At 34.3% G+C, this 24575-nt stretch overlaps 3 protein-coding genes, 1 non-coding gene and 1 pseudogene across 6 annotated transcripts; 2 read left to right on the top strand and 3 right to left on the bottom strand.

The window, feature by feature from the left end:
- Window positions 1-744: 744 nt before the first annotated feature.
- On the bottom strand, window positions 745-2786 carry LOC111792694 (annotated as a pseudogene).
- Window positions 2787-2925: 139 nt separating this feature from the next.
- On the top strand, window positions 2926-10507 carry LOC111792352 (alpha-mannosidase 2-like). Its single transcript, XM_023673755.1, has 4 exons — window positions 2926-3777; window positions 4994-5143; window positions 6589-6621; window positions 7258-10507. Exons 1-4 carry the CDS (start codon window positions 3217-3219, stop codon window positions 9997-9999), a joined length of 3486 nt encoding a protein of 1161 aa, XP_023529523.1. The 5' UTR covers window positions 2926-3216; the 3' UTR covers window positions 10000-10507.
- Window positions 10508-11448: 941 nt separating this feature from the next.
- On the bottom strand, window positions 11449-16506 carry LOC111793171 (mannose-1-phosphate guanyltransferase alpha-like). 2 transcript variants are annotated; one of them, XM_023674943.1, is made up of 16 exons: window positions 16185-16506; window positions 15986-16083; window positions 15763-15863; window positions 15589-15667; window positions 14901-14961; window positions 14750-14796; window positions 14531-14623; window positions 14329-14419; window positions 14137-14185; window positions 13749-13865; window positions 13484-13631; window positions 12533-12625; window positions 12375-12443; window positions 12042-12104; window positions 11905-11947; window positions 11449-11757 (listed from the first exon to the last, which is right to left on the bottom strand). In XM_023674943.1, the coding sequence occupies exons 1-16, from the start codon at window positions 16237-16239 to the stop codon at window positions 11657-11659; spliced, it is 1308 nt and encodes a 435-aa protein (XP_023530711.1). In that variant the 5' UTR covers window positions 16240-16506; the 3' UTR covers window positions 11449-11656. The 2 variants fall into 2 exon arrangements, with proteins under 2 accessions (XP_023530711.1, XP_023530712.1); XM_023674944.1 differs by lacking the exon at window positions 12042-12104 and having other exon boundaries at window positions 16185-16503.
- A 1580-nt stretch (window positions 16507-18086) lies between these two features.
- LOC111793170 (zinc transporter 5-like) lies at window positions 18087-21147 on the bottom strand. Of its 2 annotated transcripts, XM_023674942.1 has the most exons (2): window positions 20956-21147; window positions 18087-20681 (listed from the first exon to the last, which is right to left on the bottom strand). In XM_023674942.1, the coding sequence occupies exon 2, from the start codon at window positions 20507-20509 to the stop codon at window positions 18473-18475; it is 2037 nt and encodes a 678-aa protein (XP_023530710.1). In that variant the 5' UTR covers window positions 20510-20681; window positions 20956-21147; the 3' UTR covers window positions 18087-18472. The 2 variants fall into 2 exon arrangements, with proteins under 2 accessions (XP_023530710.1, XP_023530709.1); XM_023674941.1 differs by having other exon boundaries at window positions 18087-21147.
- Window positions 21148-23065: 1918 nt separating this feature from the next.
- LOC111794141 lies at window positions 23066-23229 on the top strand. Its single transcript, XR_002815034.1, has one exon. It is a non-coding gene; the product is annotated as a U1 spliceosomal RNA (small nuclear RNA).
- The last annotated feature ends 1346 nt before the right edge of the window (window positions 23230-24575 follow it).

Below are 24575 nucleotides of genomic sequence, written 5' to 3' on the forward strand. Positions count from 1 at the left end.
TTTCTACCAATAAACTGTTAAAATATCATCACTAGCCCAATAGAGTTAACTCAACCATTGTATGACTAATTATATTTAGGATTTAGAATTTTAGAAATAAATTTAGGAAAATGATTTTGGTATTTTAAAAAAAAAACGTTAAAAAATTTTAGGAATAAATTGACCACGAGAATAAATACCCTCCACTCTAATTAGTTCATTATCCCAACAAATTTAAAGTTTTCTCGATCGGTCTTAATAAAGAGAATCGTGTTCAACATAATCTGACGTAGGCAATGATCAATGGAGGCTGAATTATCCTCCGAACTTTTAAGTTAATTCCAATAATAGTTTATTTTGAATTAAATTATAAATTGAGTCTTCCTCCCTAATATTTTTTTTATAAATTTTATATTTTATATTTTATATAATAAATTTTTGAAATTTTAATGGTGTATTCATAAATCTAAGGCGATGTTTTTAAATTATTTATTAGATATAAATTTTAAAATTAATTACTTTCCATTTGTAATTTTTCTATATAACGAGCCTCACAAATGGTATGATACTAAACTCATGACCTCCTCCTTCAAAGTAATGTAAGTTTTAGTTGCACCTAATCAATCATTTCCTGACTTTTCTCCAAATTGATGGACAGACAGAACGGTTCAACTGTTTGCTCGAAGAATACTTACGTCACTTCGTCGACACTCGTCAGAAGAACTGGGTACAACTACTAGATGTCGCTCAATTCTGTTTCTATTGTCAAACGAGTTGGTCTATGAGATCAGTTGATGGAGTGGTCTCAATTGGCTCTGGTTCAGCACAGATGGGAGGATTTTGCTTTCTAGAAATGGTCGGTTTCACATTTGCACACTCAGACACAACTGGACCTTCGGTTCCACTATAAGTGAGGTCAATATCAACAACTTCCACATCCTCACATGGATTACTTTTACTGCAAACAAGCTTGACTGTATGTAACCGGAGTAACAGATGTGCCCCTGATTTTCTTGAAACTAACTTTGCTGATCTTAATTGTTGATGGAACGTGAATGTTCAAAATAAACATTAATTAATATTTGTTTAAAAGATAAGAAACATTAATACATACCTTTCGGTTGCATTGATTCTACGATGATAGGGTTAGTAACATTAACCATTTCAATATCTTCAAAATGCATGTCTGAGGCTAGAAATGACACAGCAGAATTTGGCCATGTTTTGATCCTGACACTATTTATAGTACTGATTAATTTGCATTTCTTCACTCTAACTCCTACCACTTACTTGCCCAAGCTGCCTATGCTAATGTCATGTCCTACATCACTAATAGTTATTTGTTTGTTACTATATCCTACATATATACAATCATCTCTCGTTGCGATTACGGTATTGATAATGCTAATTTCTTCTTAATTACCCAAGTGAATTTCATCGGTGTTGGGACTATGGTCGGGTGCAGTAATTGTCCGGTGATGGAAGGTAAGATTCTTGCAGCCCAAAACATTAAACTTCATATTCTGCTCATTTTAAACAAACAAAAAACATCCCGGGTTAGAACTAACTCAAATTATGAGTTCTTTTGTAATTAAATTAGTACGAGCATTTACTATAGGAAGCTTTTTGCATATCTTCTTTAGGTGGCAATCATTCTTTTCCCAACGATCGACATATTCCATAACAAGCAACCCATCTCCTTCCGTGTCGGTAGAAAAAGCTTGTAATGTTCTTTCAACTCGAAGCTCAATAGGATTTTTACATGGACCTTTGAGCCCGGATTCACCTAATTGATAAATTCCTTTTGGAATCAAACTTTACTTGGAGTAGCGGACGCACATGCTTCCTTCCATGTATCTGCTAAAGTCTGTGACTTAAACCATTTCATTTGGGAAAAATATTTTGTACAAAATGAAAATTTGGTTTATCAACTTAAACAAATATACACGTACTTGAGTAATATCAGCATTAGGTTTGGCACTGAATGTCGTAAAATCGAAAACACCGCCGGTAGCATCGGGTTGACTACTCACAGTAGCATTAGACACCAACAATAACAACAAGTGGTATTAATGTCATAAACTTTGATATCAGTCCCATCCTTTCTAGTTCACTTGTCTCTTCTACTTTTGCCTTTTCTTTTGGGAATGCATTTACCAACTCAAATTCTTTATATACAAACACAAAAATAAAAAAGAGTTGAAGTAAAACTAAATCGTAAATTTAGTTAATTTTTTTTTTAAATGTTCATTTAAGAAATTTAACGTAAATGAAAAAAAAAATATTTAATTTAAACTATTCAAATTGATATTTTAAAAAAGAAATATTATTATAATTTATACATTATTAGAATAATAATATATATTAAAAATATTAAAATAAAAAATACATGACATTCAATATTTTATGATATTTAAATATAAAAATAGAAAAGAATGTATCCATGTCCTCATTTTTCATTGTTCCCTCCATTTATATTCTTTATTATTTTAACTTTTAAATATAATAATAATAATAATAATAATATGGATAATTATATTATTTGGAAAGTAATATTATTTTATTTCTATATTTAAAAGGTTTTAAAATTTTGTCTTGAAATTGATTTTTTTTAGAAATTAACCAACGAAGATTTGTTAAAGAATTACCTATATAATTGAAAATTAATCAATATTTATCAGAAAAAATTAAGAAATTAAAAAAAAATTATTTAGTTAAATTGATATTTAAATAAAATATAATAATAATAATAATAATTAATTACAAACATAATGAAGATTAACAGTTTTAAAATATAAAGCTTCCATTAATGATTTGTTTTAAAATAAAAATGAGTGATATTATTGTCACAATGATTAAATTAATGTTGTTGTTTAGTGGATAATTGTTTGTTTAATCACTTACAAGATTCCCCCGAAAATTAGTTAACATTCAACACATGAACAGTTTTTGCTGAGATTTCTGAAAGAAATTTGTATTTTTCTACGGTCTCAGAATTGTTGGGAGAGCCACTTGCTCACTGTTTGGACCCGAAAATCGGAGATCGAACGATTTCGAAATTCTCCTGTATTGAATCTTGACTGTTGAGATGTTGGCTCGGTTGATTTTTCATGATGAAATGTTGGTCGTTGCTGAATTTCAATCAATGCGGATCCATTTCTTCAGCTTGTTCAGTTGAATGAAATCGAAGCCGGAGCTTGAGTTTCTGATTCTTGTGACTGTAAGGAATTAGCTAGAATGCCTTTCTCATCGTTCACCGGCGGCGGTGGCCGTCGTGGAGGTTGGGGCAGTTCGATTCTTCCGTTTTCCGCTGTTTCACCCAATGCTAAATCGAAGCACAACCGGAAGTTTCGCCGGAGGCTGGCTGTTCGTGACTTCATTTTTGCTAATTTCTTCACCATTGGCATTTTGATCTCGTTCTTCTTTTTCTTCATTGTTCTTCTCCGTTACGGCGTTCCGAAGCCGATTGCGTCTCCTTTCAAATCGCATGCTAACAGATCGCATAGGCCGCGGAAGCCGATCGTGATCGAGAATCGGAACAGCGAGGTTTTGAGTTCTAACGTGGATATTACGACCAAGGAATTGTACGACCAGATTGAGTTTCTTGACGTCGATGGCGGTCCTTGGAAACAAGGATGGAGAGTGGCCTACGAAGGAGACGAGTGGGATTCAGAGAAATTGAAGGTTCTCGTGGTGCCTCATTCTCATAACGATCCAGGTTGGCTGCTAACTGTGGACGAGTACTACGAGAAGCAGACTCGTCATATTCTTGACACCATTGTTGAAGCGCTTTCACAGGTGAATCTATAAGTTTTAACGTCTTCGTCAACAGTTCTTCATATTCTTCTGTTTTTCTTTAATCTTATTTCTTGAGGGTCCCTATTGAATCAGTGTGGCAATGATGGTTTTTGGCGTTTTCTTTGACTGAATTTTTGGATTTTGGCGTTTTCTTTGAAGGAAAATCGCCATTGACAACAGTATAACCCTTAAAATTGAAGTTTCTAGTTTGATTTTTTTTTAGAAAACTATGATCTGCCTTAGTAATTTTGGGAAAACATCATGATATCTAGAGGATGATGTAAAATCCTGGTTCGTGCATTCCCAGGAAACCTCTGTTTAGGGCCACCCTTATGTGATAACAAAGAACATAGATGAGAGCCATGGAGATTTTTCTTATGGGTAGATGCAAATATGGAGGGAGTATTTCATTAGATCAACTGGTAGCTTGTCTCCCATGATCGGGATGGTTTAAATCTTCACAATTAAGAAAGAAGGAAGATAACCCTGCTGCCTAAGAAGTTTGTGGCAATAAGTTGAGCTTAATTCTATATAATTTGGCAGTAGGTACTTTGTAATTAAAAGATTGGGCCGAATACGATACAAAGAATACAAAGATACTATTGTATATCGTTTTGCTAGATATACAAAATTCAAATTGAAATAAAAATCTAAGACGAAACAACGTAAACATTTTTGTTGTTGTGTTGGATCCGCAATTAAGCCTATGAATCCTTAGTATTGGTGCAGTCGTTTAATATATTATATCCCGTAGCGTCGTTTCGGATCAAGATCAAATTCTGGGTTGAGTGGTGGATTGATTTTCATGACCTTGCTTTCCTGAAACTTAACCCTGCAGAAATTAGAAAGAAAATGATCGAGAAGTGAGGGATGAAGAACATTCCAAAATGAATGCTACAATTTAGACCTTTCTGTTGATATCCATGTTGTAACTCTTTGGTTCCATTGCTATCTAATCATGCATTCTCTTCTCATGCTATCAATGAAATTGTTTCTTATGCCTTTTTAGAAATGGTTTCTTATGTTAACAAAATAGATAGACATAAATCAAATTACAGCACCTTTGTACATAACACATGTCAACTTAAGAAAAGTTCATTGGTGAAGGCATCCCTAACTCAAGTGATTGTTACCCTGTTGTTTAGTTCATAAGAAAAGCATATACTGATTGGCAGCTGAATGAGAGTTTTAACATTTCCTGTTCTTTAATGTATAGGACTCTCGGCGGAAGTTTATATGGGAAGAGATGTCTTATCTGGAGAAATGGTGGAGGGATGCTTCAGACGAGAAAAGAGAATCGTTTGTTACTTTAGTTAAAAATGGGCAGCTAGAAATCGTGGGAGGTGGATGGGTGATGAACGATGAGGTAATATGCTCACTTGCTTGTTTCAGGTTTTTTGGTCCGTTGACCAGCAATTGTGAGTATTCTAGTGCTGCATGGATTCAATACTTTTTATTACATTGATCCGCAAAATTCTGTTTACTCTTTGGTAACAGGGACTTTCTAGTAAAATTTCCCTTAAATTCATTTTTCTGAACATACTTCTTTTATCTCACATCCGGACCCGATGAAAAAATGGGATCACTTCTTATCGCTCGTTGACAATGATTCTGATCTAGTTCATGGCCTATTAGAAGTAGAAGACGCTTTGTTGGGATCCTCACGAATAGAAAAAGAATGCAATCGATTTGATAATGAACCAGTGACATTCTTTCTTCGGCCTGAACACAGGAATCCTNTCAGGATCATGGGATCCTTTTCTATCAGATAGGAAGGGCTGTTGCACAAAATGTACTTCTAAGTAATTGCTCCATAGATCCTATATCTATCTATATGAAGAAGAAATCATGTAACAAAGGGGGTTCTTATTTGTACAAATGGTACTTCGAACTTGGAACGAGCATGAAGAAATTAACGATACTTCTTTATCTTTTGAGTTGTTCTGCCGGATCGGTCGTTCAAGACCTTTGGTCTCTATCCGGACCCGATGAAAAAAATGGGATCACTTCTTATGGACTCGTTGAGAATGATTCTGATCTAGTTCATGGCCTATTAGAAGTAGAAGGCGCTCTGTTGGGATTGGGATCCTCACGGACAGAAAAAGATTGCAGTCGATTTGATAATGATCGAGTGACATTGCTTCTTCGGCCCGAACCCAGGAATCCCTTAGATATGATACAAAATGGATCTTGTTCTATCGTTGATCAGAGATTTCTCTATGAACAATACGAATCGGAGTTTGAAGAAGGGGAAGGAGAAGGAGTCCTCGACCCGCAACAGATAGAGGAGGATTTATTCAATCACATAGTTTGGGCTCCTAGAATATGGCGCCCTTGGGGCTTTCTATTTGATTGTATCAAAAGGCCCAATGAATTGAGATTTTCCTATTGGGCTAGGTCATCTCGGAGCAAGCGGATCAATATCTGAACACCAAAACACAAATGTGTAAGGAGTAGTCAATCAGGATGAAATTTTTGTTGTAGGATTGAAGTTAAATTGAATGCCTTCAGACGTTGCTCTAGATGTTTAAGTTTTCATTAAGCTTATAATTACTAAACGCCTCTGGATTGCATTTTATAATAGAGAAGTTATAATCTAAACAGGTTTGTGCTACATGTTTCATGCCATTCCTTGGAAAGATTTTACTGCTTTTTGGTGCGCCATTATTCATTTTTATCTTCTGCTTTACCATACTTATATAAACTTCTTAGATTAGGAATCTGCTAAGTTACAATCTATTTTATATATATAGAAATTACCATCTGGTTTATTGTTTGGAAAATTGACATGCCAATCCCTTTCCTTTGCAGGCCAATTCACATTATTTTTCTATAATTGAGCAGGTAAAGTAAAATTTTCTTCTTAGATTATACAACTGTACATTGTTCTTATATTATTTGACTTCTAATCAGAATTCTGTTCTAATTGTGCGATTAATCGACATAATCGACATAACTTGTTTATTATATATAATATAATCACCATTATATGTGCAATTTATCTTGAATACTATTATGTATGAAATAATTCTCTGTTTTTTTTTTTATCATGATGAATTACGATTTATCTACGAAGTAGTGAACACCATATTCAAGTTGTCATGCTTTATTTTTAAGCACCAAACTCTGGTTTACTTGCTGTAAATCAAACTGACAAGGATAGAACATAGAATCCTCTAATCAAGACGTATTATCTTTTTCATTCAAGAAGTAGATGTTACTTTTCTCAGAAAGAGGACAGAATGTCAATGAATGGGAATTTATCTTTTTCTTTGTGGGGTGTGGGGAGAGTGAGAGTTCTTAAATCTTACAGCTTATGAATCTTTGAATGTTCACATATTCTTGCTAATTGAGGTAGCATTTACATTGAGGAACAACAAGCTTTTGTCTTCTTTTATCATAAAAAAGGGGCGCTTATATTCCAACTAGTATGCTTGCTATTTCCATTACTTTTACTGAAATTACCTTCATTGAAACCAGATGGCAGAGGGGAATATGTGGTTGAATGAGACCATTGGCGTTGTTCCGAAGAACTCTTGGGCAATCGATCCATTTGGTTATTCACCCACAATGGCATATCTTCTTCGTCGCATGGGCTTTGAGAACATGCTAATACAGAGGACCCATTATGAGCTGAAGAAGGAACTTGCTCTGCACAAAAATCTAGAATTCGCTTGGAGACAGAGCTGGGATGCTGAAGAAACTACTGACATTTTTGTGCACATGATGCCTTTTTATTCTTACGATATTCCACATACTTGTGGACCAGAGCCGGCCATTTGTTGTCAATTTGATTTTGCCCGATCACGTGGTTCTTTTTATGAACTATGTCCCTGGAGACAAGATCCTGTTGAGATCAACAAGGAAAATGTTCAAGAGAGGGCAATGATGTTACTTGATCAGTATAGAAAGAAATCAGTGCTATTTAGGACAAATACCCTTCTCATTCCTCTTGGTGATGATTTTCGATACGTTAGCACTGCTGAAGCCGAGGTTCAGTTTAAGAACTATCAGTTGTTATTTGATTATATTAATTCCAATCCAAGTTTAAATGCTGAGGTAAAGTTCGGTACCTTGGAAGACTACTTTCGAACTCTTCGTGACGAGTCTGAAAAAATAAATTATTCTCTTCCTGGTGAAATTGGCTCCAGTCTGGTTGGTGGTTTTCCCTCTTTGTCAGGTGATTTCTTCACTTATGCTGATAGACAGCAGGACTATTGGAGTGGCTATTATGTATCTAGGCCTTTCTTTAAGGCGGTTGATCGTGTACTCGAGCGAACACTTCGTGCTGCAGAAATGATATTAGCTTTATTGCTTGGTCCTTGCCAGAGATCTCAATGTGAGAAGTTGCCTATTGGATTTTCTTACAAGTTAACAGCTGCAAGAAGAAACTTGGCTCTTTTTCAGCATCATGATGGTGTCACCGGTACTGCGAAAGATCACGTAGTACGCGATTATGGCGTTCGGATGCATACTTCTTTACAAGACCTGCACATTTTCATGTCTAAAGGAATGGAAGTACTACTTGGAATTCGCCACGACAAATCCGATCAGAATCCTTCACAGTTTGAACCGGAACAGATGAGATCTAAATATGATTCCCAACCTATACATAAATCAATCAATCTTCAAGAAGGAACTTATCAATCTGTGGTGTTTTTTAATCCTCTAGAGCAGACAAGGGAAGAGGTTGCAATTATTATTGTCAACAGGACAGACATTACTGTATTGGACTCGAACTGGACATGTCTTCAAAGCCAGATTTCTCCCGAGTTTCAACATGATAAGGCTAAGCCTTTTACTGGCAGTCATCGAATCCACTGGAAAATTTCAGTTCCTGCCTTGGGATTGCAAACATATTATATAGCAAATGGATTATTTGATTGTGAAAAGCCAAAACCAGCCAAACTGAAATTCTCCTCAACTTCTACCTCATTGCCTTGCCCTACTCCTTATGTATGCTCTATGGCTGAAGGCGACGTGGTTGAAATCCAGAACCAGCACCATTCACTCGTATTCGATATCAAGCATGGTTTGTTGCATAAGATAAGTAAAGATGGTTCACGAAGTGTAGTAAATGAAGAAATTGCAGTGTACTCGAGCTGGGGTAGTGGGGCTTACCTATTCAAACCAACTGGTGCTGCTAAATCTATCATTGAAGCAGGTGGATTGACCGTGATCATCGAGGGTCCTCTGATGCAGGAAGTTTACTCTCATCCAAAAACAGGATGGAAGAAATCCCCCATCTCTCATAGCACCCGTTTATACAGTGGGGGCAATATAAATCAGGAGCACCTCGTTGAGATGGAATATCATGTAGAGCTAATTGGCAAGGAATTTGATGACAGGGAGCTGATAGTCAGATACAAGACAGATATTGACAACAACAGGGTATTTTATTCTGATTTGAATGGCTTTCAAATGAGTCGAAGAGAGTCGTACGATAAAATCCCGCTGCAGGGAAACTATTATCCAATGCCTTCTCTAGCATTCATGCAAGGATCCAATGGTCAAAGGTTCTCTGTCCATTCTAGGCAGTCTCTAGGTGTGGCAAGCCTTGGAGATGGATGGTTAGAGATAATGCTCGACCGTCGTGTGCTCAGGGACGATGGACGTGGCTTAGGACAAGGAATAACAGATAATCGTGCAATGAATGTCGTTTTCCATATCCTTGTTGAGTCTAATGTTTCATCCATAGTAAATCCTATTCCCAATTACTCTCCTTTGAGCCCTTCTCTTCTTTCCCACTGCATTGGTGCTCGCTTGAACTATCCCTTGCACGCATTTATTTCCAAGAAACCACAGTCTTCATCCGTGCATCCACCCCCAAGATCTTTCTCTCCTTTAGCAGCTCCTTTGCCATGTGACTTACATATTGTCAGCTTTAAGGTTCCTCGTCCTCTGAAATACTCGCAGCAATCGCCGAAAGATCCACCATTTCTCTTAATGTTTCATAGGAGACACTGGGATTCATCATACTGCAAGACAGCCAGATCAAATTGTACAAGGTTTGCTGATGAGCCTTTCAATATATTCAACACGTTCAAGGGGCTTGTGGTATCGAACGCACGGCCAACTTCATTAAATCTGCTGCACGAAGACACAGAAATGCTTGGATATAATGATGAACAACAGCCTGGGGGGGATGATGCTCATGAAGGGCAGCTGCATATCCCTCCCATGGAAGTAAGAGCTTACAAGTTGGAACTGACGCCACGTTAATCAAACGCAGAAATGCCAGTTTTTGTAGTTTTAACAATGCTGATAGCCTCGCCTCCAAATGAGCATCCATCCATTAAGAACAGATTCCCGAGTCCGAGATCATCGATCAAGCTGTGATATCTTATCTAATGCCATGTAAAACATACCAGAATCAGGGGCTTGGCTTGCCAGACTATTTCTGCAGACGGGTGACGATGACGGTTTCTTCTTCGATCTTATTGAACTGTCTGGTTTCATTCTCTGGAAGGTAAGTTGATTGGAATCATTGAACTACATATTTTTGGTTTACCCTCTTTTCAAAACTGCACATTTGGATGATGATGATGTTTAGCAATAGATAGCAGCAGATTAGTTTGAAAGTAATGATCGGAACTACTACATGGTTTCGTGAGTTACAATTTTTGGATTCTTCTAAAATCTCCATGGGATTAAGTCGAAGTTGATTCAACTGTTTAACTTTGACCCAATGGATTCTTATTTTTTCTTGTAATTTCGGAGGAAAACTAAAGAGAATTATTTTTCAGGTCTGATTTACTTGGTGAAGATGGAATTGAGATAAAAATGCCACTAGTTTCACACACACACACGTGTATTATCTAATTGTTTTGAGTCAGTTTCGCACATGGTTTTGATTTCAATCCACATAGTTCATGGGGATTGGATTAAGTTTTTAACCTTTTTAGTTCCCCTCCACCACCTCAAGACAGCCTTGGAATCTGTTTTCGGATTATCTATGTATTGTGGTACCATAAATTTGCATCGTAAATCTACTCTAAATCTATGTATTCGAGCCTAACTGAATGGATAAGCCATCTTATAACTTTAATGGTTCTTCGTTAGAATTAAAAAAAAAAAAAAAAAATTCGTGTCCCGATATTTGAAAGAGAGAGTTTGAGTAAGTACAAAGATAGAGAGTATAGAGAGAATATTTTCTCACACTACTACTTTTTGACTTCACTCACTTTTTCTAACTTGCTCCCTTCATAAGACACACTTCCTACTTATACACATAGAGATCTTTGAAGCCCAAACAAATCTCAGCATTTATTTTGACTTAAAAAAAATGTTAAATGTTAAGTACTAATATATTCTCTTTTAAATATCTATTTACAAAGATAATTAGGAACTTTAAGAAGTTTCTAGATAGTTTTTTTTTTTTTTATTTTAACTATGAAATTTTGAAGAAAAGTTCAAAAAAGAGTTCAAATATGACAATATATATTAATAGCGTGCTTAAACCGTTAGAATATATATAATGTACATGGGACCACGAATATATATATACAAACAACGTATAATGACCAATTATATATATATATATGTATATATTTAACAACGACATGATTAAAATAAAAAATGAAGTCGAGGTGGTGTATGGAGAATGATCTGGAAAGAAACTACTTGCATACAAAAATAGGGAGAGAGAGAAAGAGAGAAGGCTTAAAATCATATGAAAAAAGAGGGAAATTGGCAGTCACTGATATTGATATCAAAACATGTTGCAATAATAATATATAGGATAGAACTCAATATATATGGCAAATTGAAATTCTGGAGGTTAAGAAACTAATGAACCAGTGGCCTGAAGTCAGACCCATGGAGTGGAAAAATTGTTTGTAATTTTAGTACAGAGAAAGAGAAGAGAACGGTGAATGGGTTATAAAATAATCTCCTCAAGTACGCTAAGGTTGAGGGTTTTATTTGGGAGGACTATGCTGTTTGTAACCACAACTTCGTCTTCAACAATCACAGCTTCACCTGTAAAACACACCAAAATTTCCATATTGCCCACTTTGATTTCAAATCCACAAGCCTCAGTTGGATACCGATTTTTTTCGTCCATAAACCGAGCTCTTAGTGAGAAAAATTAGTAAGAAAATAGTACAACAAGTCGAGGATACGTACCGAGGATTGTAATTCCAAGCTTATCATTGTAGTCCCCGTTTGCCTGAACCAAATAAGTTCAGTACACAACTCAGCCTTCGAGTTTAAAAGCACTAAATTCGTTTTTTCTTTTTAGTGGAAGGATTCAAACCTCTAACCTTTTGATCAAGAAGCCTTGAAAAGAGGAACATCATTTTTCTTGTCATGTTCTTATAAATGATCTAGTTTTTAGGAAAATGAAGTTCAGATCCTCTTAATGAGGCTAAAAGAAACATAAAAAGATTCACCAAATGGATTAAAAAGTTGCAGGGTCCAAATGAAGCCAACAAGATCTGGAAAATAAATAAATGAAGACAAGCTACTGAGAAAAGGAACTGTTCATCGACTCAAAGACACTACTTTCAATGTTTAATGTTTAGATTAACCATCTAAAGAACGCAAAGTAGACTGAAAACATAAGAACAGGATAGTATTAAGTTTACTGTACTTGCCTGGACACGTGACCATTTCCCGATTGATGACTTCCATCCAACAATAGAATTTATGACAACAGCATTTTCCTGTCAAAGAGAATGGCATGATTTTCTAATTTTAATGTGAAAGAAATGTCGTATTATTGTTATCCATGATAGCTAAATTGTTTCATTACCATAATTTCAACATCATCCAAGATGATGCAATTTATAAGCCTCACACCAGCAGCCACGCGAACATTAGCAGAAATAGAGACATTGGGACCAATCTGTTCAGAAGGGCAGTTCAGAGTGGGTCAAAAGAAGACCGAGAAACTACCATTATAAACAAGACTTATTCATGGTAGCCACCACAATATAGTTACCTAAAGATGTAGAAAAGATATATATATTTAACTTCCTTGCGAACATTTAATAGTGTAAAAGTGCGGCAACATTCAGCCATGTTAAATAACTTCTTTAATAGAAGAACTGAGAAATAGAGTGTGAAGTTCCATGAAAGTACGAAGTTAATTATAATGCAATAGTATTGCCAATAAATTAGTTATAATTATGATAATTTTCTTACTAGGCATTGATGTGAAAATACACCAATAAGAAATCAAATTTCATTTATTAGATACAAGCAGTGTTGTTTAAATTAAAGTAGTCCTCGGCGGCTTAAGGCTGAGGCAACGAAAGAAAATTCCCAAGGCATACAATAGAAAAATTGAGATGATTTTTTTATTACATACAAGAGTTAATGAAAAAGTTTTTTTAAAAAAGAATTAGAGGTCTTTTGAAAGATTCTTTAGAGAAAACAAGGTTTTAAAAAGATAATTTTAATTTCTCTACAACTTCTTTAAATTCAGCCAAAATGCACTAAGGCATGTGCGCCTTAGTTAAAATGTCTTGCTTCTGTAGGGTGGCACTCTAATTTGGTTTTTTGGAGAAGCGCACCGGTTTCGGAAACAAGAGTTGTAAGAAAAACTGAATAAGGATGAGATGAGAAGACCAAGTAAACAGAAGATAAGTGTAATAATGAACTTTGGAACTAATATTGAACTAGCAAAGTAAAATGAAAATATATATATATATATATATATATATATATATATGGATAAGCTTATTGATTGAGAAGAAATTACCTTTGCAGTGGGATGTACTTTTGCTGATGGATGTATGTAGACATCGCCAATAATAGTAGCAGTCCTGGTACCATTTCCACCAGCCAAAAGATGGGGAGAGGTTAATTGAAACTGAGCAAGATAAAGGCCCGAACACTTCAAAGACATCCTGCAATGTTAATAAAGATTCAGAAGGCTTGGAATAATATAATAAGTTACAAATAACTACAACAGAGAAAAGGCCCGAAAGGTCGGGAGACGATGAATGCCAAAGTGGTTGCTCTACCCTGGAGTCTTGATTTGTTCCCAAAATTCCATGGTCTCATATGTATATAAGCGTTTCTTTCCAGCAAGGGGGGATAAAATATCTTGATCTAATCTCACAAAGTCTGTTGGCAGGTTCCTGTTGAAAGAAATATAATGGAAAAGAAAAGGTTACAAAAGCAAGATCTGTTAAGAAACTATCGTAGAGAATTATAATTAAAAAGCTAACTCATGTACTCAAAATCTAACTAGTAAGAGTTTATAAACATGAAACTGATCATCGACACCCAAATCAAACAATTTTTTTTAAAACATCTAACAATGTGCATATTGGGTATTACATTTTTGTATAACATTGAGAGATTTTCAAAATTTGTAGGCAAAAACAGACGATGTGGTGAGTAGCTAACCTTGTCGCAGATTGTAGAGCTTCAAAGCTGGAGACACGTCGTAGATTTGCTGCAATGAATAAAAATAATTGATACTCGATATTTAGCATTCTAAAAAATATTGGGGAAACTATATGTATTCTGCAAAATTTTGTAAATACAAGAGTTAAAATAAAGTTAAAAAAGTATGGCATCAGTTTACACTGCTACAACCTCTGCCTTCCCGATGAATCGAGACATCTTGAATGACACCAAAAATTTCCGAGGTAAATACATATACACCACAGTTTATTAAATCACTCACCTGCAATTAATGAAAAATCAGTCTTTAAGAACATAGGTATTGAAGAACTTGGACAACTGATTAGGTTTGATAAACTTTAAAAAAATAAAAAAAAAACGCAGCACGTCGTACAAAAGTCTCAGGTTTCTCTGTGTAATGCAACAGCTCATTCGTGACCGGATCAGCAACCAGTGCACCAAACTGATTAGCAGATTCGGCAGAAACCTGTACGGGGAGTCAAATACGAGCATAAATCCAACATACTGCACTAAAATAAATATAATGTTACAGCATGTGTTACTTTTTAGCTTCATAACATGTTCTTTTGAAGGCCATAAATCATGTACCGACCTTGTTTACTAATATAGTTCCCATCCCACCGTATCTCTTATGTGCCTCTGTAGGGTAGAAAATAAGAACACCACTTTACTATGAATATTCAAGTAAACAGCAGAGGAGAAAAAATCGGTTCCTACAAAAGATTACAAGTTATGAAACTCACCAAGCATGTCTGGAAGCGGAAAATTGCAGCAAACATCACAATTTAATAGAAAAATGTAAGACTGCAAAACATAACCAAACACGTGAGAACTTAAATCGCAGTAGAAAATGTCATAATGCCAGAGGAATCATAATCATTAACATAGAGCATAGAGGGGAGGTCAAATGCGTCTATACCGTGAAATTGGTTGTGTCTATTTAGTTTATGTTATTTAGAAATTTTCTAATAAGTTTCTAAATATTTAGTTGATTTGTGTAGGATATTAAATCATAGATAGAAGGCCACCATAAACTCAACTCATTCCCTCTTCTTTTTCTAAGGCCCTTATGACCATTTGGCGAACCCATGATGGCTACGATTTCCTAAATGTTCTAACTTTGTATCTAACATATTCTCATTATAAAGATTATGTTTGACATATCACCACACGATCATAAACTAATAGTAGGAACTTGTTAGACACAAAATTTAAAGTTACATGTTAGATTTTAGAAAAATTACATGAACTAATTACATAATCTAAGATCTTAAAGATCAAACTTAGTATTTTAGCTAAGAATTATACACAAAGAAGTTCATTCCTCGCAGACTGAGAAGCGCTAAGACGGTCCTACAGCTCCATACAACTCCATACAACAGGACAGGACAGGACAGGACATGAGTAACAGACAGAGCAAAGATTACAAACCGGGCTGTCTTCCAAGATAATATCTCTGAAGTAATAAATTCCTCCTGCCGAGCCATGTGGTTTATCCTCCTTCAAGTACCTAAGGCCAAACACAATCAAACAAGCTCTACCACCTCAGAACGATACAATTACGAGCGATAACTAACTCAAGTTCATTGGATTAGCAGCAGTCACCTCACTGGCAGTCTCAACTCATTGGACAATGAAGAAACGTAAAGAGCAAATTCCCTCTCCTCATAAAATCCAATAAGAAAAATTTGAGCTAAATTCGGTATCTACAAACACTCCACAATTCAATGTTCATCATGTAAGTTCACATCCGGACTAAGCAAGAATCAAGATTCAGCAGAAAACTAACACCACAACTGTTTCACTTTCAATCAGGCGAAAATCTAACCCGTTTGCAAGCAGAAATAGGATGATGAACCATCGGTTGACCAGCCAGAGGGAAGAGAGGCTTCGGAGTATTGAATGAAAGAGGCCGAAATCTAGTACCTGCAGAAAAACACACAAACAATAAAATCAAGTAGTCAAACAGAAGAGAACTTTTTCGAATCACAAGAAAACAAATCGGAAAAGCGAAATTCCGTTCGTACCTTTAGTTGGACCGCCGACCATGATAACAGCAACCACCTTCTCCGAGCTCTCCATAGTGAGNAAAAAAAAAAAAAAAAAAAAAAAAAAAAAAAAAAAAAACCTAGATCCTGTGCTTCAAATCTGCAGGTTTTAGGTTAACGATTGAAGCTCCGCATTTGACTGCAAATCGATTGAAAAAAGCGCTCAGAATTGGTGGATTTGATCTTGGTTGAGTAAGGAAGAAGAAAAGTGAAGTGACGTTCCAAATCCCAATCTTCTTCACTTTTTTTAAATTTTAGTTCGTAGAAGAACAGATCTGAAATCAAAGCAACGCTGCCGTACGTTACGTAATTGATAATATCTATTTCATTCATTATACGAGAATTTGATGGGATCTCCATTTTTTTTTTTTTTTCATGTTTATTATTGTTTTAGAAAAATAGTTAATTTAAATTTTTCATTTTTTAATATAATATTCATTAATAATTTATAAATAAAAAAAATCATATTAGATTAATATAAACACCATGTTCTACTAACCTAATTTAAAAAATTCAAATTTTAATATTACATTTTAATCATTAAAAATCAAAATTAACTCATTTATTTTTTTTCTTTAACTATTTTTTTTTTTAAGATTTTATTAATATATCTAAACATAAATTTTTTAAAATTATTGGAATCCAAATACTTCTTAAATATTTTAAAAGTTAAATAATATAATTACCTCTAACTCTAAATTTTGTATATTACTTTTAAAAAAATACCAACTTTTAACCGTGTTTCAAAAACCTCTTAAAGTTTTATTTTAAAAGGGTATTATATTTAAAAAATACTGCTGAAAATGTAAAGTAGCACTAATACTATACTATCCTCATAGATTACTCCAAATTTTTAACGTTATTTTTGAAAGTTACTTTTGAAATAGGGTATTCATAGTAATAAATTTTTTTATTTTTTTAAAATTAAAATGTATTTTTGAAGTTTCTAAAAATGTTGGAAAGTATTTTAAAATTTAAGGGTATTTTTAAAATAAAATGATATTTTCTGAACCATTTTAAAAGTTTAAGCTGAGATAAAGTATTAACATTTTCCATCCAAAATAATAAAACTATTTTTTTAACCTTTTTTAAAAAAAATTTTAGTTTAAAGATATTATTAGAAACTTGCAAAATTGAACGATTAAAAGGTATTTTGGGTGACAAAATCCCAGCTAAGGTTATTAGAAACTTAATTTTTTAAGTATTATTATTATTTTCTTTTTTAGTTTAAATGGCTTTAAAATTTAAGAATTGAACTTAAAACTTTAAGTTATTCAAAAAAATAAAAACTTTTATGCCTCAGAAGTCTCAAAAAAAAAAAAAAAATTTGTTCGACAATGTATAATATAAATTTAAACTTTTGAACTTCAAGACAGTTGTATAATACATTAAATCGTCGAGATATTATCATATTTATTTTTTTTCTTAATTTTTTTAGTTCAATAATTATGGGGTGAGATATTAAACATAATAAATATTTTAGTCTCCCGGGTTGAAATTGTTGATTAAATTGTAGCATATTTTAATTTGAGTTTAGCGTATTCAATAGACTTTGGTTGATTTAGCACGATGTAATAAATGTATGAAGAGTTGGTCAACTCTTTAATACGTAAATACTCTTAAAATGTTGTGGAAGATTATGAGTAAAAAAATGTTATATTTGTAAAAGAGAATTAAAAAATGAGTTTAGATGATGATCTACATCTACTTTCCCTTTATAATGATTTCTTATCAAATCTAATTAAAAAATCAAATATTTTCATAATTATTAGAGGCTAGATAATATGGAACAAGTTTCAAAACTCTGAAGAAATTTAGAGTTAAAAAGATTATCATTTAAAATACAAATTTAACTTGAGATCCTAAACCGATTAACAAGTATGCAGATTCGAACCTTTGAGCTACGCTCTTGTTGACTCGATTGACCGAAAGATAATTATGAGTATTTCGTGTTCTTCCTGTACATCCTGCAAAATACAATCTACCATTTGAGTCAGTATAATAGTGTAGAACAGGGATCCAACAAAGAGCCATCACTCTCTGGTTCTGCCTAACATGAACTATATCTCCTCCTTGAGCTTGACAAGATGAACCAATTCAGGATCTTCACATTCATTTTCAGAGCTAGAAGAGGGATGGATAATTTACTCGACTCTGTCCGTGTCGGTATAAGTCCATCAGCTGGCATTGTAATTATGAGTATCACGAGCAACCAGATCGTCCAATAATCACACGAGATGACGAAAACAATGTCGAAAGGAAGCTTGTCAAGATACTTGCGGATCATACTCCAGTTGCAATGTCAAGTCATTGATTCCAGCATCATGCAGTATCTGTTCGACCTTTGCCTTTGTAGAAATCTTGTCAGTTTCGGTTGAAACATGAAGCTGGAGCGTTCCCACAACGTCGGTGTTAGTGAAACTCCAAACGTGCAGGTTCTGAACATATTGGACTCCTTGTATCTTCATAATTTCATTCACAGCCTCTTTTAGATCCTGCTCGTGCGCCCTAGGAACTCGTTGAAGCAAGATTTCAGCAGAGTTTCTGAGTAATGGAATAACTGAAGCAATGATCATTATAGAAATAAATATGGAACAAGCTGGATCGGCAACTACCCATCCCTTGTATTCGATCAAAAGGGTTGATATAACGACGCCGACGCTTCCCATGGTGTCGGCCAATACATGTAAAAATATCCCTTCCATGTTGTGGTCAATGTGGTGATGGTGGTGCTTCTTCTGATGCACCTTCATCTCAGCAGGCTGTCTATGTGAACTTTCTGAAACACCATGAGAAACGATCTTCGGCATATTGGTTTCGACCTGAGAAAGATGGCTGTGTTGGTCATGTTCATAATGATGGTGAGAATGTTCGTGGTGATGAACATGATCAAGATCATGATGGTTCGTATGGTTGTGATCTTGATGACAATCATGATGGTTACTGAGGTGACTCTCACTACAAACTTCGACATGACTGTGTTCACGATGGACAGTAACTGAACTTTCACGACATTCCTCGGTAACAGAGATCTGATTCTCATGCTTCCTACAGCTATCATGTTCATGCTTGTCATGACGGTGAGAGTCTGCGCACGAGTGCGAGTTCATATGAGAATGTGAATGCGAGCATGATCCTAATCCACCATGGGCATGATGATGCTCTTCATGAAAGAATACCAAACCTACTATATTCACAACCAGTCCTCCAATGGAAACAGTCAATAAGCTGTTAGTAGATATCTCCTGTGGGTCCAAAATTCGCTCGAACGACTCCAATACAATGAGCGCCCCGACCAAAACCAGGAAAACAGCATTAGCATAACCAGAAAGAATCTCAAATCTCCCTCGACCATAGTTGAATCGATTGTTCGCAGGCAAACGTGAAATATACGAAGCATACAGTCCAATAGCCAAAGCAGCACAATCAAACAACATATGGCAAGCATCTGATATCAGCCCAAGACTATTGCTCATAAAACCAGCAACAAATTCAACAACCATATAGCCAGTGTTGATCAAGAGGAAAAGAGCAATTTTACGAGACTTCCGCTCGCTAAGAATGTGATGAATAGGTTTCATAACCATTGTCGTAATCGAAGCAGACGACTCAACCCCAAGCTCGAGATAGTTCAGGTAAACAGGATCCAAATCTCGTACCGCCACATACAGTAGTAATCCACAGAACAACAATCCCCAGAGGGAGAGCTCAGGAAAATACAGCAATTCCAGTATAACAGTACAAACAAAAGTGACTAGAAATTCAGTCCTAAAATCTTTTGAACTGACTAGTTTATCATCACTATAATTTTCATTCAAAAGCACCCCAAAAACAACAGTGTTTGCAAGAGGCCATGCCAGATTTCCAAAGGAAACACTCTTCCCCTCCGCTTCAAACATGAACATACTAATTACAGCAGGCACAAAAAGGATAACCGTCGTGAAGAACAGTGAAATCAATCTAACTCGTTTCTGACCTAATTGCCTGATAGTTCCCCACTTCATCGAAATCCGCTCATAATAACCCAAAAATCCAGAAAGAAATGGAAGCAACATAGGCCAAATTGTCATGCAATTCTCTCTTGGAACAACAGAAAATCCATATTTATCAATGAACGAAATTGCAAAAGGGAAGCAATCAATTCGGTCCCAACTGATCGACAACAGAAACAAGCCAAAAAACAAGGACAGAAATCCACGAACCTCAGAGGATCGACTTCGAGACCGATCATTCATAGTAATCTGATTCCGTCCTTCGACCATGAATCGAGCCGCCACGTTCCCGGTCAGTTCAGCAAGAATCATCGCCGCTGTTCCACAGTACAACAGCGCTTGAAATCGAAGAAGAAAGACGACGGCAAGCAGAATTGACTTAGCAACCAGAGTTTTCAGCTGCGAGTGCGAAATCGAAGACAGAGAGAAAATTCCTCGATTCTGCTTGGAATTTTGAAATTGGAAGTTGGAAGAGGAAGAAGAACTGGTAAAAAGAGAGAAAAAGAGAGTAAGAAGTAAGGACAAGAGAGAAACCAAGAAAGAAAAGGGGAAGAGAGAGAAAGAAGGGGAAGAGCGGAGGAATGGGAGGAGAGAATAGAGTGATCGAAGCGAAAAGAGAAGCAAAAACAGAAATGAAATTGAGCTTTTGCTGGAGGATTTCGGATAGAGGCGGCTCTTGGAGGGAGTGGGCGTAGGGGTTAAAGAAGAATAGGGGAAGAGAGGGAAAGAAGGACGAGAGGACGCAGTAGATACTTCACCGTCGCGCGGCGGAATCGAGAGACGGTGAGGCCTCTGATGGTCGTGATGGTGATCGGCCATGGATTCCGACCTCCAAGCAATCTTCAGATCCCTATAATGACGCCGGCCGATTCGGAGGTGAAACTTGGAAGAAAAGTCTTCTTTCTCATAAACGGAGGCTCTTCTCCGGAGACTGTATTATTTCTAAGGACTCCGACATTTTTAGCCAAATTTAAAATAATGTATTTTAAAAGTAAAATATATTTTTAATTTAAACTATAATAAAATATAATGTATTTTAATAAATATTTTATTTAAATCACTCTTCAGGGCCGAAAAAATACAACCACATGATATTTTATAACAGTTTAGCGAGTTTTACTTTTTTTCCTTCGGGTAGGATTGGATGTATAGTATTTATCTACACATACAACGACTCATATACATACCTCTAGACCTAACTATAGGTAAGTTACAAGTTACGTGTTATTCGTGCATCAATCAATTCATCCAACCAAACTTGCACGAGTTCTAACAGTAAGCTCACTTATAGTTGACTCAACTTGGTGCTCCTAAGTTTGCATTGGCTAGATGTTTCAAAATTTAGGTTCACGCGATCTAGTCTCACCTACGATATTTAATCCATTTAGAAAATTGAGATTAGAGCCGGTGAGCCAATGTCAGTTACTTATCTTAAAACCAACCTTAAATGTTATAAATTGTCCAAATCGGTAGTTGTATTAACCTTTTCTTCCGTGTCCAAAATGTTTCTCCAAACGGTCAGGTCAAGTCAAATCAACAAAGCTAAAAAGATTTTTTCCTCCTTTGACTATATAACATATATTAAATTAATTTCAATCGAATATATATTTTTATTTTAATATAATTATATATTAATATTTAATATAATTATTCACTTAAATATTAATTTCAACTCTTAAAATCAAATATATTTTCTCTTTTTACCTTTAATATATTCACATATATTAGATATTAATTAAAACTAAAATTTTAATTTAATTAATCCATTTTTATTCCTTAACTCAAATTAATTAAAAAAACATCCATTTTAGCCCCTTTTTATTATTATTACGATAATAGTGAAAATATTAAGAAAATCAGAAAACATCAAGGTATATAAAATCATAAAAAAAATAAAAATATTGTGGTAGCGACCAAAATGGATCAATTTTTTAATCTATATAAAAATATTATTTAGCTAAATGTTTGAGGGTCTTCTAGAATGTCTGTTATTACGAGACATGTTTGCACTTCTGTAGAATAAATAAGAGAGCATGTTCGGTTTAGATTATACTCTAAGATATATGTCTCACTAGATTTAGAGTAAAGGGAAGATTATTAAGATTTATGTTATAAAGTCTCGTAATTAATTGTTTAATTTTTTATAATAATTTTAATTATTTTATTTATAATTTAGTATTATATAAAGTCATTAGTGCATTTTAACCAGACACAAAGGTTCAACTAATAACTATCTTTAGTATATTATTTAAGTTAACGGTCTAATATTAATATTATTTGCGTTGAGTTATAAACTTATTTAGGTTGAACCAAGTACAATTTTGTAAATTGAGTCGGTTCATGTTTTTCTTAAAACTAGACTGTGTTGAATCGAACAAACTCAAATTTATAGTTATTTTTAAAAATACAGTTGTAGTTACTTGTACAATTTTTATTATCTATTCAAAAACTCTTTAAAATAATTTCAGACTATTCTTATTATAAATTAGAATATAAATTTTAATTAAACGTGTGTAAATAAATAAATAAATAGATGTTTTACGGACTAACATTTCACTTTCATTTAAAAAAAATTCGAATAAACAATATAAATAACTCGAACCAACTTAACTAAAAAATTTATGATTAATTAGATTGAGTTCATTATTTAATAAGATTGGTTGAATTAAATAAGAGTATATAATCCAAATAATTGAGTTGAGTTTAAAAAATATGTCGAGGCATAACTCAACCCACGAACATCCTACTTGAATACCTTTCCAAAAGGGTGTAAAACAAATTATTTCAAATTTTGTCCCACATCGAAGAGGATGGAAAGATGAGATGCTGGGACCGTGTATAAATAGAATTGGAGGAGTTTCGTTTTGTTTACTTACCTGGACGGGGTACATGAGCGATCAAGAGGGCTCATAACCTGGGTCGGTGACCTCCATTGCACATTGGGGAGGGGCGCCCGCACAAGGTCTGCTCACAGTAGCAGAGCCTACGTCATAATTTGTGTCAGTGGGGGCCTGCGTTCGCGCGGCCCTGCCCCAATTTATAGTTTAATATGTTTCAATTCTTTATTTGTCCCAAATTAACCGAACAATTCCTTGCAAGAAGATTAGGCGAATTTCATTTTCGTTGCTTTATAATTATATTTATAATTTCAATGTTTTAATAATATTTCTTGCAATTACGGTTACATTCACTTTTACCTGTGTTCATTAATAAATTAATTAATTAAAAGTATCCAACGTCCATTTTCTAAAACTTTTCTAGAGACCTAAGACTAGGACTATTGCTTCGTAGGCGACACAACAAGAATAAATAGGCTCGTTAGGACCTAAGACTAGGACTATTGCTTCGTAGGCGACACAACAAGAATAAATAGGCTCGTTGGGAAGTGAGTGCTGACACTATCAGTGCGATTATGAAAAAGACTTTATTTTAATTATCGATGTGTTAAGACTCAAAGTTCAAATTTCATAGACTTATTAGATAATTTTTAATCTAAACTTTTCCACGAACAAAATATACACGTGTCGGATTATTAATTTTTTTTTATCTTTAATCCTTTTTCTCATAAAGATTTTCCATTAGAGGTTTGATTGGTGGAAGCACCCATCACAAAAATGAAAGTGAATTCCATCTCATTAAACCACCTCTCTCTTTAAATCTATTGTTTTTTGCATTAAAAAAGCCTTGTGTTTTTTATGTGTGCAATGTGTGTGCCTGCCTGAGTTTCTCGTGTGCCCAAAAACATTACAAGTAATCTTCATTTCTAATCCATCCGTTTTTTTAACATCATTTTTTAGGTAAAAATTGGAGGGTTTGGTCCGAAACGACGCGTTTTATGGTAATTGTGGTGAAAAAATTTGTTTGTTTAGAACAATATCCCAAACCCATATACCCATTTGCTAAAACTTTTGTGTATTAGAAAAAAAAAATCATTTAATATCTCGAACTCACCTGACTATTCGCTTAATTTTCATTCAGCAACTGTATACCATAACAAAAAATATATTCAATAAGACTATATTAACATGTGTAATTTAAAATATTTTGTTATAATTAAAAAAAAATCATTTGTTTAAAAATATTTGTGAGTTTTAAAAAGTTTTATTATTGATATAAGTATTTTATTTTAAAATAACCTACAAAACACATTTTAAACTTATTAAAAAAGAAATTTAAAAATACTTTTAGGGGTAGTACACGTTTAAAAAATATTTATGAATTATATTTTTAAGAATAATATTAAAAAGTTTGAAAATAATCTATAAAACTTTACGATTTTCGTCTATATTATTGATCATAAAAAAAATTTGAAAAGTAAATAGCGTTAATATTAATTTTAAAACTTCGAAAATATTTCTTTTAAATATAATACTAACGA

The sequence above is a fragment of the Cucurbita pepo genome, chromosome LG04 (assembly GCF_002806865.2).
Source record: "Cucurbita pepo subsp. pepo cultivar mu-cu-16 chromosome LG04, ASM280686v2, whole genome shotgun sequence".
NCBI classification, from domain to species: Eukaryota; Viridiplantae; Streptophyta; class Magnoliopsida; order Cucurbitales; family Cucurbitaceae; genus Cucurbita; species Cucurbita pepo.

Excerpts from the sequence above, each read along its gene's own strand:
- LOC111793171 (XM_023674943.1), bottom strand. The coding sequence starts at position 16,239 with ATGGAGAGCTCGGAGAAGGTGGTTGCTGTTATCATGGTCGGCGGTCCA. Across the intron at positions 14,797-14,900 it reads TCCGCTTCCAGACATGCTTG|AGGCACATAAGAGATACGGT; the intron begins GTGAGTTTCATA and ends TCTACCCTACAG. Across the intron at positions 13,632-13,748 it reads GAACAAATCAAGACTCCAGG|GATGTCTTTGAAGTGTTCGG; the intron begins GTAGAGCAACCA and ends TTAACATTGCAG.
- LOC111792352 (XM_023673755.1), top strand. The coding sequence starts at position 3,217 with ATGCCTTTCTCATCGTTCACCGGCGGCGGTGGCCGTCGTGGAGGTTGG. Across the intron at positions 5,144-6,588 it reads GATGGGTGATGAACGATGAG|GCCAATTCACATTATTTTTC; the intron begins GTAATATGCTCA and ends TTTCCTTTGCAG. Across the intron at positions 6,622-7,257 it reads ATTTTTCTATAATTGAGCAG|ATGGCAGAGGGGAATATGTG; the intron begins GTAAAGTAAAAT and ends CATTGAAACCAG.
- LOC111793170 (XM_023674941.1), bottom strand. The coding sequence starts at position 21,016 with ATGGCCGATCACCATCACGACCATCAGAGGCCTCACCGTCTCTCGATT.